Raw genomic sequence first — 14,495 nt, forward strand, 5'->3', positions numbered from 1 at the left:
CATGATTCAGATAGAGCATGAGATTTTACACAACTTTCCAATTAACGTCTGATAATCAGCTTTGTTCTGTTTGTATCATTTGTTGAAGAGTAAGCGTAGAAGCAGCAATGCAATAATGAGAACCGGCTTACCACATCTGGTGAGCCAATGACAAGAGGCAAATATGTGCAGCCAGCAATTACCAGCAAGCTCCCAGTAGTGCAGTACTGCTCCAAGCACTACTCTTCAACAAAGAATACCAAGTGAATGAAGCTATTTTGATTAGTATATTGGAAAGTTGTTTAAAAAGGACATGCTCCATCTGAATCAAGAAAGTTTAATGCTGGCATTACTGTCCCTTTAAGAATAGTGGTAGTACAGAACAATTATAATTAGGTTAAAACTTAGTTTATTGTCCCTTGAGCACCTTTTTCCTTTTGTAGAAGATCTTTTCCATTCAAATTTCGATTTATTTTTATATAACCTGAAACATGGCATCACTATTTGAAATATGTAAAGGCTTTAGCTAAAAATCATTGCAGCCTAAGGAATTGGTCAGAATTAAAAAAAAATAAAAAAAAAAATAAAGGATTCAAGTGACCCACATTTAATGGCAAAATATAAAAAAGTTGTTTGATACCGTTTTGGTAATTTACGATAGAAAAATTTATTTTAAACAACCCCTGAACGTCCATTGAAGCAATATATTTAATAAAGATCATTTCATAGGTTTAAAAGGGACTCTAAAGTCAAAATTAAACGATGAGTCAAATAGAGCAAGTAGTTTTAAAAATAAAAAAAAATCCAATTTACTTCCATGATTGGAAATTGTGCACAGTTTTTATTTATACACAGTTTGAGGCACTGGCTCTTACTGAGCATGTGCAATGGTTCATTATATGTATATGAGTCTGTGATTGGTTGATGGCTGTCACATGAATGGAAGTAAATTTTTAAAATTTCTCAGAGAAAAAAAAAAAAAAATCTACTCATTTAAAAATCAATGTGGCTAGATTTAGCCACCAATCAGCATGAGCTTACCCAGGTGCTGAACCAAAAATAGGCTGGTTCCTAAGCTTACATTCCTGCTTTTCAAATAAAAAATACCAACAAAACAAAGAAAAATTGATAAGAGTAAATTAGAAAGGTGCTTAAAATTGCATGCTCTATCTGAATCATATCCCTTTAATGGTCCTTTAAATAAGGTAAGTCTGTTATGAAATTATACATTTTAAAGAGACAGATCTTATTTGTTACTCTGTAGCAAGATTTTATCATATTAGATAGGACAGAGTTTCTTAATCAATGGTTGAAACAGCTGAGGCACCTTTGCTTAGGCAGCAATATCCTGAAACCCTGGCTTGAAAATGACTAAAGCTGCCTGTGCAGATGATTTTAGTGATTATTCAGCTCCCCCTGGTGTATAAAAAGAATTAGGCAGATCAGAACTCTTACCATAATTATTACAGGAAATTAAAATAACAAAAAAGGCGACAGAGAACCATAAATGATTTTTATTCATTTGAAAGGTATTTACTAAAAGATTGCACTATTCGTTGGACAGCGCAGCAGGTATCTTAGTAGGTTAAAGAAAAATATTTACAATTAAAATCTTACAAGTGCAAAATAATGCCGAATGACAGTTACAGGGCATGTTTAATCATACGTTATATACATTTAATGTCCCTGATTACAGATAAAATACAGTATGGATAACGCCTTGTTAACAAGGGCTTAAACGTAGTGCTATATAAAGCCATGTAATAAAATACATTTACATACAGTCAGTGAATAAATCAGACCATTTTCAAGAAAATAAATATCAAAGCTTGCAATTTCCGAAAATGTTATCTTTGCATCCATTGTACTTATATGCACCATAGGTGCAGTAGAATTTATATAGGTACCATCACCAAATTCTGCTGTTCTTAAAGGCAACTGACCTGCAGCATTGCTACACTTCCATCTCTAATCTGACAGTCTGTGATCAAGCATTGCTCACTAATAAAGTAATTTGCTATTAGAAAGTAAGATAGAGCCTAGTAGACGTAAAGGTTTTTCATTTGTTTTCTGTCCATATGCAGAAGAGTAAATATGTCACTTGTTTTAGTGATGATGCATTTCTTTGGCTTTAGTTTCTATTTGCCCGACGGATGGTCATGGTGCATTTCTGGGGTGTAGGTGAGAAGAACAATCATAACCCAGAGGTGCAGGAGTGCCTGAAAGATAGCAAAATATCAGCTTATTAGTACTTATGGAGAAATATATAAATGGTCTGCTCCAGCACAATATTAAATATTTTTCCCAAACAGTAAGTCACAATCCTCTCTGCCTGCATTTTTGGCTTGTTTTTTGGGTTCTAAAATGCAAATGATAGCCTATATTTATTAAAAAGAACAACTGTTAACTTTTTAATTGCAGAACTGAACTATGAGTGATTGTACGATGTAAGTTGAATCTATAAGCTGTATTATGACATAAATATTGCATTAATGACATAAGATATTGTTGTTTACACTTACAGATGTAAATATACAAATATTTTGAAATCCAAACCTTTTCTGGTCCCAAGCAGTTTGGATAAAGGGTTTTGTACCATTATATATACAGGTTCTTTAATGCAGGCCCTGGGAGAAGCTGCGCTAAGCCTCCTATTAGAGCGGCAGGGGCTCTGTGCAGAAGAGGAGGGGTTAGCACGGCTCTCCAGCACTCTAAATTTAAGTATAAGCTACAGGTAGAAAAAGTTCAATGAAAACAAATGTAAATGTTCTATGAATATTCAGTATTTGTTAAATTTAAAACAAAAAGAATACCAAATAGTGCCACCCTGACGTGGCCCTGGCCTAAAACCGTTTGATGCTAAATGCAACTAACTCTCCCATTTTTGCTTTTAAATATTACTGTGTGCTTGCTAGAGAGTGACAGGATTTCTGTGTGTTGTGTTGACAATTTTGTTTTGTAATCTTCTCTATGGGCTTGTCACCCCGGCTGGTCGGGAGTTATCTGAGTTGCTGAAAACTGTACAGCTGTCTGTAGGTATTTAGGGCTGTGGGTTTTACAGTGACTTGGGATGTGTACCCAGTCCAGTCTGAGAGTGCAGTCCATTTCTGTTATATATATTATATATATTTATTTATTTATATATATATATTTTATTTTTATAAAAAGACTCTGCAAATTAATTCTTACTATAGCTAGTTAGATAATAAACAGTTATAGCATTTGGGCAAACAACAAATGAACTACACATTTCCTCCACACTTACCATATATATAATAATAAATACACGTGCAATAGGATATCTTCGTAGAAAGATGCCGAGACGGATGCTGCAAAATAATGGGGAAAAGATAAATAAAAGTGATAATATTTTTACTTTACTCAGGTTATTACAATATGTTTTGAATCCCTATGTTTTGAACCCCTTAACTGACAAATACAACTGCAGTACATTGCTACATAATGTACTGCAGCTTTTAATGGAAGTCACAGGTTTAGGCATAGGGTTGCCACCTCAGCCATGTTTTCCTGAGTTACACATGCTGCAAGGTGCGCAGGAAGGAACATGCATTGTGCCTCTGGACAGTACATAAATACAGCTGCTGGACATCACTATGCATGTTCCTCCCTGCACAGCCTCCAGTATGTCTAACTCATAACTGTCCAGGAAAACATAGCCGAGGTCAGGTGGCAGCCCTTGTAGTGTGGAATGTCCCTTTCAGCTAGTGAACGTTAACAGTGCTACATACATACATACACACCACATACCTCTTGCTTTGTAATTATTTTTGTTTGTCCAAAGATATTGTTTTACTTTGTCATAGCGAATTAGAGTTCCCTCTGCTTGCCATGTTTAATTTCTATGTAGTATTTATAGATTTGTCCTTTTGTTTTTAACCTGTTAATTGGAGAGTCCTCACTGGCAAGACACACAAAACCATTTTTTCCCCATGATTCAGATAGAGGACACAATTTAAAAAAAGTTTCCAATCTATATATAGTATCAAATTGACTTTGTTCTCTTGGTATTTTTTGTTGGACAGTAGGTAGGCTCAGGAGAATGCATGTATCTGGGGAAAACAGAATTTATGTTTACCTGATAAATTTCTTTCTCCAACGGTGTGTCCGGTCCACGGCGTCATCCTTACTTGTGGGATATTCTCTTCCCCAACAGGAAATGGCAAAGAGCCCAGCAAAGCTGGTCACATGATCCCTCCTAGGCTCCGCCTACCCCAGTCATTCGACCGACGTTAAGGAGGAATATTTGCATAGGAGAAACCATATGGTACCGTGGTGACTGTAGTTAAAGAAAATAAATTATCAGACCTGATTAAAAAACCAGGGCGGGCCGTGGACCGGACACACCGTTGGAGAAAGAAATTTATCAGGTAAACATAAATTCTGTTTTCTCCAACATAGGTGTGTCCGGTCCACGGCGTCATCCTTACTTGTGGGAACCAATACCAAAGCTTTAGGACCCGGATGAAGGGAGGGAGCAAATCAGGTCACCTAAATGGAAGGCACCACGGCTTGCAAAACCTTTCTCCCAAAAATAGCCTCAGAAGAAGCAAAAGTATCAAACTTGTAAAATTTGGTAAAAGTGTGCAGTGAAGACCAAGTCGCTGCCCTACATATCTGATCAACAGAAGCCTCGTTCTTGAAGGCCCATGTGGAAGCCACAGCCCTAGTGGAATGAGCTGTGATTCTTTCGGGAGGCTGCCGTCCGGCAGTCTCGTAAGCCAATCTGATGATGCTTTTAATCCAAAAAGAGAGAGAGGTAGAAGTTGCTTTTTGACCTCTCCTTTTACCTGAATAAACAACAAACAAGGAAGATGTTTGTCTAAAATCCTTTGTAGCATCTAAATAGAATTTTAGAGCGCGAACAACATCCAAATTGTGCAACAAACGTTCCTTCTTTGAAACTGGTTTTGGACACAGAGAAGGTACGATAATCTCCTGGTTAATGTTTTTGTTAGAAACAACTTTTGGAAGAAAACCAGGTTTAGTACGTAAAACCACCTTATCTGCATGGAACACCAGATAAGGAGGAGAACACTGCAGAGCAGATAATTCTGAGACTCTTCTAGCAGAAGAAATTGCAACTAAAAACAAAACTTTCCAAGATAATAACTTAATATCAACGGAATGTAAGGGTTCAAACGGAACCCCCTGAAGAACTGAAAGAACTAAATTGAGACTCCAAGGAGGAGTCAAAGGTTTGTAAACAGGCTTGATTCTAACCAGAGCCTGAACAAAGGCTTGAACATCTGGCACAGCTGCCAGCTTTTTGTGAAGTAACACCGACAAGGCAGAAATCTGTCCCTTCAGGGAACTTGCAGATAATCCTTTTTCCAATCCTTCTTGAAGGAAGGATAGAATCCTAGGAATCTTAACCTTGTCCCAAGGGAATCCTTTAGATTCACACCAACAGATATATTTTTTCCAAATTTTGTGGTAAATCTTTCTAGTTACAGGCTTTCTGGCCTGAACAAGAGTATCGATAACAGAATCTGAGAATCCTCGCTTCGATAAAATCAAGCGTTCAATCTCCAAGCAGTCAGCTGGAGTGAAACCAGATTCGGATGTTCGAACGGACCCTGAACAAGAAGGTCTCGTCTCAAAGGTAGCTTCCAAGGTGGAGCCGATGACATATTCACCAGATCTGCATACCAAGTCCTGCGTGGCCACGCAGGAGCTATCAAGATCACCGACGCCCTCTCCTGATTGATCCTGGCTACCAGCCTGGGGATGAGAGGAAATGGCGGGAACACATAAGCTAGTTTGAAGGTCCAAGGTGCTACTAGTGCATCCACTAGAGCCGCCTTGGGATCCCTGGATCTGGCCCCGTAGCAAGGAACTTTGAAGTTCTGACGAGAGGCCATCAGATCCATGTCTGGAATGCCCCACAGGTGAGTGACTTGGGCAAAGATTTCCGGATGGAGTTCCCACTCCCCCGGATGCAATGTCTGACGACTCAGAAAATCCGCTTCCCAATTTTCCACTCCTGGGATGTGGATAGCAGACAGGTGGCAGGAGTGAGACTCCGCCCATAGAATGATTTTGGTCACTTCTTCCATCGCTAGGGAACTCCTTGTTCCCCCCTGATGGTTGATGTACGCAACAGTTGTCATGTTGTCTGATTGAAACCGTATGAACTTGGTCCTCGCTAGCTGAGGCCAGGCCTTGAGAGCATTGAATATCGCTCTCAGTTCCAGAATATTTATCGGTAGAAGAGATTCTTCCCGAGACCAAAGACCCTGAGCTTTCAGGGGTCCCCAGACCGCGCCCCAGCCCATCAGACTGGCGTCGGTCGTGACAATGACCCACTCTGGTCTGCGGAATGTCATCCCTTGTGACAGGTTGTCCAGGGACAGCCACCAACGGAGTGAGTCTCTGGTCCTCTGATTTACTTGTATCTTCGGAGACAAGTCTGTATAGTCCCCATTCCACTGACTGAGCATGCACAGTTGTAATGGTCTTAGATGAATGCGCGCAAAAGGAACTATGTCCATTGCCGCTACCATCAACCCGATCACTTCCATGCACTGAGCTATGGAAGGAAGAGGAACGGAATGAAGTATCCGACAAGAGTCTAGAAGTTTTGTTTTTCTGACCTCTGTCAGAAAAATCCTCATTTCTAAGGAGTCTATAATTGTTCCCAAGAAGGGAACCCTTGTTGACGGGGATAGAGAACTCTTTTCCACGTTCACTTTCCATCCGTGAGATCTGAGAAAGGCCAGGACGATGTCCGTGTGAGCCTTTGCTTGAGGAAGGGACGACGCTTGAATCAGAATGTCGTCCAAGTAAGGTACTACCGCAACGCCCCTTGGTCGTAGCACAGCTAGAAGGGACCCTAGTACCTTTGTGAAAATCCTTGGAGCAGTGGCTAATCCGAAAGGAAGCGCCACGAACTGGTAATGTTTGTCCAGGAATGCGAACCTTAGGAACCGATGATGTTCCTTGTGGATAGGAATATGTAGATACGCATCCTTTAAATCCACCGTGGTCATGAATTGACCTTCCTGGATGGAAGGAAGAATAGTTCGAATGGTTTCCATCTTGAACGATGGAACCTTGAGAAACTTGTTTAAGATCTTGAGATCTAAGATTGGTCTGAACGTTCCCTCTTTTTTGGGAACTATGAACAGATTGGAGTAGAACCCCATCCCTTGTTCTCTTAATGGAACTGGATGAATCACTCCCATTTTTAACAGGTCTTCTACACAATGTAAGAACGCCTGTCTTTTTATGTGGTCTGAAGACAACTGAGACCTGTGGAACCTCCCCCTTGGGGGAAGTCCCTTGAATTCCAGAAGATAACCTTGGGAGACTATTTCTAGCGCCCAAGGATCCAGAACATCTCTTGCCCAAGCCTGAGCGAAGAGAGAGAGTCTGCCCCCCACCAGATCCGGTCCCGGATCGGGGGCCAACATTTCATGCTGTCTTGGTAGCAGTGGCAGGTTTCTTGGCCTGCTTTCCCTTGTTCCAGCCTTGCATTGGTCTCCAAGCTGGCTTGGCTTGAGAAGTATTACCCTCTTGCTTAGAGGACGTAGCACTTTGGGCTGGTCCGTTTTTACGAAAGGGACGAAAATTAGGTCTATTTTTTGCCTTGAAAGGCCGATCCTGAGGAAGGGCGTGGCCCTTACCCCCAGTGATATCAGAGATAATCTCTTTCAAGTCAGGGCCAAACAGCGTTTTCCCCTTGAAAGGAATGTTAAGTAGCTTGTTCTTGGAAGACGCATCAGCCGACCAAGATTTCAACCAAAGCGCTCTGCGCGCCACAATAGCAAACCCAGAATTCTTAGCCGCTAACCTAGCCAATTGCAAAGTGGCGTCTAGGGTGAAAGAATTAGCCAATTTGAGAGCATTGATTCTGTCCATAATCTCCTCATAAGGAGGAGAATCACTATCGAGCGTCTTTATCAGCTCATCGAACCAGAAACATGCGGCTGTAGCGACAGGGACAATGCATGAAATTGGTTGTAGAAGGTAACCCTGCTGAACAAACATCTTTTTAAGCAAACCTTCTAATTTTTTATCCACAGGATCTTTGAAAGCACAACTATCCTCTATGGGTATAGTGGTGCGTTTGTTTAAAGTGGAAACCGCTCCCTCGACCTTGGGGACTGTCTGCCATAAGTCCTTTCTGGGGTCGACCATAGGAAACAATTTTTTAAATATGGGGGGAGGGACGAAAGGAATACCGGGCCTTTCCCATTCTTTATTAACAATGTCCGCCACCCGCTTGGGTATAGGAAAAGCTTCTGGGAGCCCCGGCACCTCTAGGAACTTGTCCATTTTACATAGTTTCTCTGGGATGACCAACTTTTCACAATCATTCAGAGTGGATAATACCTCCTTAAGCAGAATGCGGAGATGTTCCAACTTAAATTTAAATGCAATCACATCAGGTTCAGCCTGTTGAGAAATGTTCCCTGAATCAGTAATTTTTCCCTCAGACAAAACCTCCCTGGCCCCATCAGACTGGGTTAGGGGCCCTTCAGAGATATTAATATCAGCGTCGTCATGCTCTTCAGTATCTAAAACAGAGCAGCCACGCTTACGCTGACAAGGGTTCATTTTGGCTAAAATGTTTTTGACAGAATTATCCATTACAGCCGTTAATTGTTGCATAGTAAGGAGTATTGGCGCGCTAGATGTACTAGGGGCCTCCTGAGTGGGCAAGACTCGTGTAGACGAAGGAGGGAATGATGCAGTACCATGCTTACTCCCCTCACTTGAGGAATCATCTTGGGCATCATTGTCATTATCACATAAATCACATTTATTTAAATGAATAGGAATTCTGGCTTCCCCACATTCAGAACACAGTCTATCTGGTAGTTCAGACATGTTAAACAGGCATAAACTTGATAACAAAGTACAAAAACGTTTTAAAATAAAACCGTTACTGTCACTTTAAATTTTAAACTGAACACACTTTATTACTGCAATTGCGAAAAAACATGAAGGAATTGTTCAAAATTCACCAAATTTTCACCACAGTGTCTTAAAGCCTTAAAAGTATTGCACACCAAATTTGGAAGCTTTAACCCTTAAAATAACGGAACCGGAGCCGTTTTAAACTTTAACCCCTTTACAGTCCCTGGTATCTGCTTTGCTGAGACCCAACCAAGCCCAAAGGGGAATACGATACCAAATGACGCCTTCAGAAAGTCTTTTCTAAGTATCAGAGCTCCTCTCACATGCGACTGCATGCCATGCCTCTCAAAAACAAGTGCGCCACACCGGCGCGAAAATGAGGCTCTGCTTAAGCTTTGGGAAAGCCCCTAAGGAATAAGGTGTCTAATACAGTGCCTGCCGATATTATTATATCAAAAATACCCAGATAAAATGATTCCTCAAGGCTAAATATGTGTTAATAATGAATCGATTTAGCCCAGAAACAGTCTACAGTCTTAATAAGCCCTTGTGAAGCCCTTATTTATGATCGTAATAAACATGGCTTACCGGATCCCATAGGGAAAATGACAGCTTCCAGCATTACATCGTCTTGTTAGAATGTGTCATACCTCAAGCAGCAAGAGACTGCACACTGTTCCCCCAACTGAAGTTAATTGCTCTCAACAGTCCTGTGTGGAACAGCCATGGATTTTAGTTACGGTTGCTAAAATCATTTTCCTCATACAAACAGAAATCTTCATCTCTTTTCTGTTTCTGAGTAAATAGTACATACCAGCACTATTTCAAAATAACAAACTCTTGATTGAATAATAAAAACTACAGTTAAACACTAAAAAACTCTAAGCCATCTCCGTGGAGATGTTGCCTGTACAACGGCAAAGAGAATGACTGGGGTAGGCGGAGCCTAGGAGGGATCATGTGACCAGCTTTGCTGGGCTCTTTGCCATTTCCTGTTGGGGAAGAGAATATCCCACAAGTAAGGATGACGCCGTGGACCGGACACACCTATGTTGGAGAAATATATGGCAGCAGATTTGCAAGAATACGTTTAACAATGTTGTACATTTGCAAGAACACTAGGTGGTAGCAGTGTTTCCTGCCATGTAGTGCTCTAGGTATCTGACCACGGTATTCACATCAGCCAAGAAATTAATATGCACAAAACGATATACATGAAGTTAGAACAAAAACTAAATGCTAATCAGCTTGATCAGCTTTACTACATCTACTGAATTTAAAAGAAATGAATGTAATGTTTACTGTACCTGAACTGGTCTATAGTAGTAGCAGCTTTTCTTACTCTACCGTACATTCCTGCAACGTTTGTATCCGAATCACTAAAAAGAACTGGGACATTTCTGGTGCGTGCTCCTGTATTATATGGAAGGGAGACAGAAAGGCACATCATTTTAAATATGTAGTGAAAACTTTGTTGACCAAACCAAAAAATGTTGCCACAGATGACCAAGTATAAAACAAAAGAAGCAACTGCAAAGTGCATGTAATTAGAAAAACTTCAAAAAGCCACAAAAACCAATAAGGAGAATTTAACCAAATTGTGTCTGTTTACTTAAGAAAATTGCTTGAGAGATGATATGATAACTTTATACAAATATATTCAAGGGCCATATAAAGAGTTGGCGGAAGCTCTATTTATGCCAAGGCAATGGTTTGTGACAAGGTCACACTTTAAGGCTAGAAGAGAAGAGATTTAATCTCCAGCAACATAAAACATTTTTTACTGCACGAGCAATGAGATTGTGCAGCTCATTGCCTAAGGTAGTGAATGCCAATACTTTGGATAAATGTAAAAACGGCTTAGATACATTACTGGCTAAAAAACAGAATTCAGGGATAGGATTTCTGGTGCTAGATAGGGTTAACAAAAAGGTTAGAGGTGGAGAAAGACAGAAGGAACTTTTATATAAGGAAGCAAAATGGATATAGAAGTTAGATACAATGTATCCAAAGGGAATGAACAAAGATTTTGATCTGACTCCATTTATTTAGAAACTGTCCTTTTATATCCCCTGTCTATTTGGTACTAGTAGTATTTCTTGTATTTAATTGTATTTAATCTTTGGGCCTTTGTAATGAGACTCCTGTGTGAGACTCTTAAGGGAGGTGTGTAGGGTTAATTTAAGATGTATGTTAACCATAATGTCTTGTTCTTTCCCACTTTGTTGTGATTGGCTCATTGTTTTAAATTGGTTTGGTTATATGTATATGGTGTTTTCACTGTTTTAGCTTGAGAAAGGGGCAGGAGCCCCGAAAAGTTGCTCTTCGATAAACTTATTTTCCCCCTTTATGAGAGTGCAGCCTTTGCCTTGGTTTTTCACATCTTAAGATTAATTTATAATCAAACAAATAGTTTCACAAGTACACACTGATTATTGTCAGACAAACACGCATTTTACCTTCCCCGCTGTCCACTGCAGACATGTTGATAGAAGAGCCGTTCATGCCGCTCCCTTGCACATTCTTTAGCTGATGCTCGAGCCGCTCCAGCTGATACACCAGCGAGTTCTTCTCTGTGCTCAGGTTTTCTAACATAGTTTGCTTCTGTATTAGAGTCTCGGTCAGCTGGTGCAGACGGTTTTCTAGCTCAGTTTCACTGCTGCTGCTCAGGGTTTTGTTGGTGAGCTGTGAAATATGACAAACGGGACCTTTCAATTACAAAACAAAGCATAGGGTGGTACATGTATGAATCTACTTCTGTCTCTGCATGTAATTATATTAAAAATACTCTATAGAACTAAAAAATAATATAATTATCCTAACACAATTACTTCTAGTCTAAAATGTGAATAACCTAATCTGCCATCAAACGGTATATAAAAGAAATGTTTTTTTTTCTTTTCAAGCATTTAAAAAGGGACAATAAACATTTGAGATGTTCATATAAAAATGCTTAAAGGGACAGTCTACACTAGAATTTTAATTTTTTTAAAAGATAGATAATCCCTTTATTTCCCACTCCCCAGTTTTGCATAACCAACACAGTTATAATAATACATGTTTTACCTCTGTAATTACCTTGTATCTAAGCCTCTGCAAACTGCCCCCTTATTTCAGTTCTTTTGACAGACTTGCATTTTAGCCAATCAGTGCTGACTCCTAGGTAACTCCACATATGTGAGCACAGTGTTATCTATATGACACACATGAACTAACACCCTCTAGTGGTGAAAAACTGTCAAAATGCATTCAGATAAGAGGCGGCCATCAAGTTCTAAGAAATTAGCATATGAACCTCCTAGGTTTAGCTTTCAACTAAGAGTACCAAGAGAACAAAGCAAAATTGGTGATAAAAGTAAATTGGAAAATTGTTTAAAATAACATGCCCTATCTGAATCATGAAAGTTTATTTTAGACTAGACTGTCCCTTTAATTATGTGTAGATAAACAACTTTGCAATGTACCTTTATTATTTATTTGCTCAGTTTTTCTGTAATTTAAGTCAGAAAATTAAAAGGTACATTCCGTTCAAAATGGAAATGACCATGGATGAATTACATCTTTGAATATATTTGCAATATACAATTTGGCAAAAATGCTTCTAGTAAAAATGTTAGTGTTAACATTTGTTTCTGTACGTCCATGTGAAGCATAGCTAGATATTCTCAGTGCACCAACATTGTAAATACTGCAGCTGCTCAGAGTGCCAGTGGGGTTTGTAATCATGGCAGCCGTTAACAAATTAAGGCATTACTAGATGATACTAGCACCTTAGGCTCTCTGAGCAAGTGCTGTGTCTAAAATGCTGGTGCATACTTAAATACACTTTTGAAACAGCCATAGCTTTTATTAGAAGCATTTTTTCTAATACATGTATATTACAAAAATGCTTCTATTCAAAACTGAAATGCATCTATATGGATTCCAATTTTGGCTGAATGTCCCTTTTCCATTGCTAACAACTGGAAGCACATTACAAATTTAACCCTGCAACATATTAATCTCTAATAAAGCAAATTAGGGACAATCAAATAAGGAGCTGTAAAACACTGGATGTTTTGCAAACATGAGACCATAGCTAGCTTTGTCTACTCCAGTAACAAGTCCTGATTGACTCCAGTAACAAGTCCTGATTGACTCCAGTAACAAGTCCTGATTGACTCCAGTAACAAGTCCTGATTGACTCCAGTAACAAGTCCTGATTGGCTATAAATAAACAATTGTGGCAGACAAGGTGATAATTCATTCAGTATGTTAATTAATTGCAAGACTAAAGAAAAATATTGTAATTACAAGGTGTTTACTGTCCCTTCAACATATATTGATGTGATAGAATAATGAATGTATCTGGATAGACTACACAAAAAGAAACACAGAAAATCAATGAAAACCGAGGTATGAAGGATGCTATATCTATATTGAAGGGTTGTGATTGTGGCAAATTTATACATAATTTTTTATATATATAATATATATATATATATATATATATATATATATATATATATATATATATATATATATATATATATATATATATATATATATATATATATATATATATTTATTCCAGGGTAAAAACAACAGGACATGCTGTAAAATTTCAGAACATAGTCTGACCGGTTTCGGTCTCCCTGACCGTAATCATAGACTAATAGAAATTTTACAGCATGTCCTGTTGACAAACTGCTCCGTTTTTTTCCTGTACACGCTTCTGGACTGTGCTTTTCCATGTTGTGTCCCATCTGATTTGGGGCTAGTAAAGCTTGAACACTTAAACTACATCTCTACGCAGATAAACTGTCATCTATTTAAATGACTTATCGTCTATGGGACTAAGAGTTTATCTATGATGGGACTTATGCTCTCAGGCAGTGTTTAATTGCCATTATATTTATGTCCCCTGACATGTTGTGGTGTATTTAAGCTTACTATTATCGTTGATATTCAAATATATTTCCCCAATTGCTCCCTCTATTTCTCAACACACAGGCATTAATGTCTAAATCGTTGGCAACTAAAGTGAGTACACCCCTAAGAGGAAATGTCCAAATTGGGCCCAAAGTGTCAATATTTTGTGTGGCCACCATTATTTTTCAGCACTGCCTTAACCCTCTTGGGCATGGAGGTCACCAGACTTTCACAGGTTGCCACTGGAGTCCTCTTCCACTCCTCCATGACAACATCACGGAGCTGGTGGATGTTAGAGACCTTGCGCTCCCCCACATTCCGTTGTATGATGTCCCACAGATGCTCAATATGGTTTAGGTCTGGAGACATGCTTGGGCAGTCCATCACCTTTACCCTCAGCTTCTTAAGCAGGGCAGTGGTCGTCTTGGAGGTGTGTTAGGGGTCGTTATCATGTTGGAATACTGTCCTGCGGCCCAGTCTCCGAAGGGAGGGGATCATGCTCTGCTTCAGTATGTCACAGTACATGCTGGCATTCATGGTTCCCTCAATGAACTGTAGCTCCCCAGGGCTGGCAGCATTCATGCAGGCCCAGACCATGACACTCACACCACCATGCTTGACTGTAGGCAAGACACACTTGTCTTTGTACTCCTCACCTGGTTGCCGCCACACAAGCTTGACACCATCTGAACCAAATAAGGTTATCTTGGTCTCATCGGACC

At 39.6% G+C, this 14,495-nt stretch overlaps 1 protein-coding gene across 1 annotated transcript in view; it reads right to left on the reverse strand.

Annotated features, from left to right (window-relative positions):
* Nucleotides 1–1,478: 1,478 nt before the first annotated feature.
* Nucleotides 1,479–14,495, reverse strand: part of GOLGA5 (golgin A5) — a 76,907-nt gene continuing 63,890 nt past the window's right edge. Inside the window, exons 10-13 of the mRNA XM_053697540.1 lie at nucleotides 11,322–11,547; nucleotides 10,170–10,275; nucleotides 3,245–3,308; nucleotides 1,479–2,198 (exon numbers count right to left, since the gene is read on the reverse strand). Coding sequence (XP_053553515.1) covers nucleotides 2,118–2,198; nucleotides 3,245–3,308; nucleotides 10,170–10,275; nucleotides 11,322–11,547 — 477 coding nt within the window. The 3' untranslated portion in view covers nucleotides 1,479–2,117. The remainder of the gene's footprint in view (nucleotides 2,199–3,244; nucleotides 3,309–10,169; nucleotides 10,276–11,321; nucleotides 11,548–14,495) is intronic.

This window comes from Bombina bombina, chromosome 1 (genome assembly GCF_027579735.1).
Source record: "Bombina bombina isolate aBomBom1 chromosome 1, aBomBom1.pri, whole genome shotgun sequence".
Taxonomy (NCBI): Eukaryota; Metazoa; Chordata; class Amphibia; order Anura; family Bombinatoridae; genus Bombina; species Bombina bombina.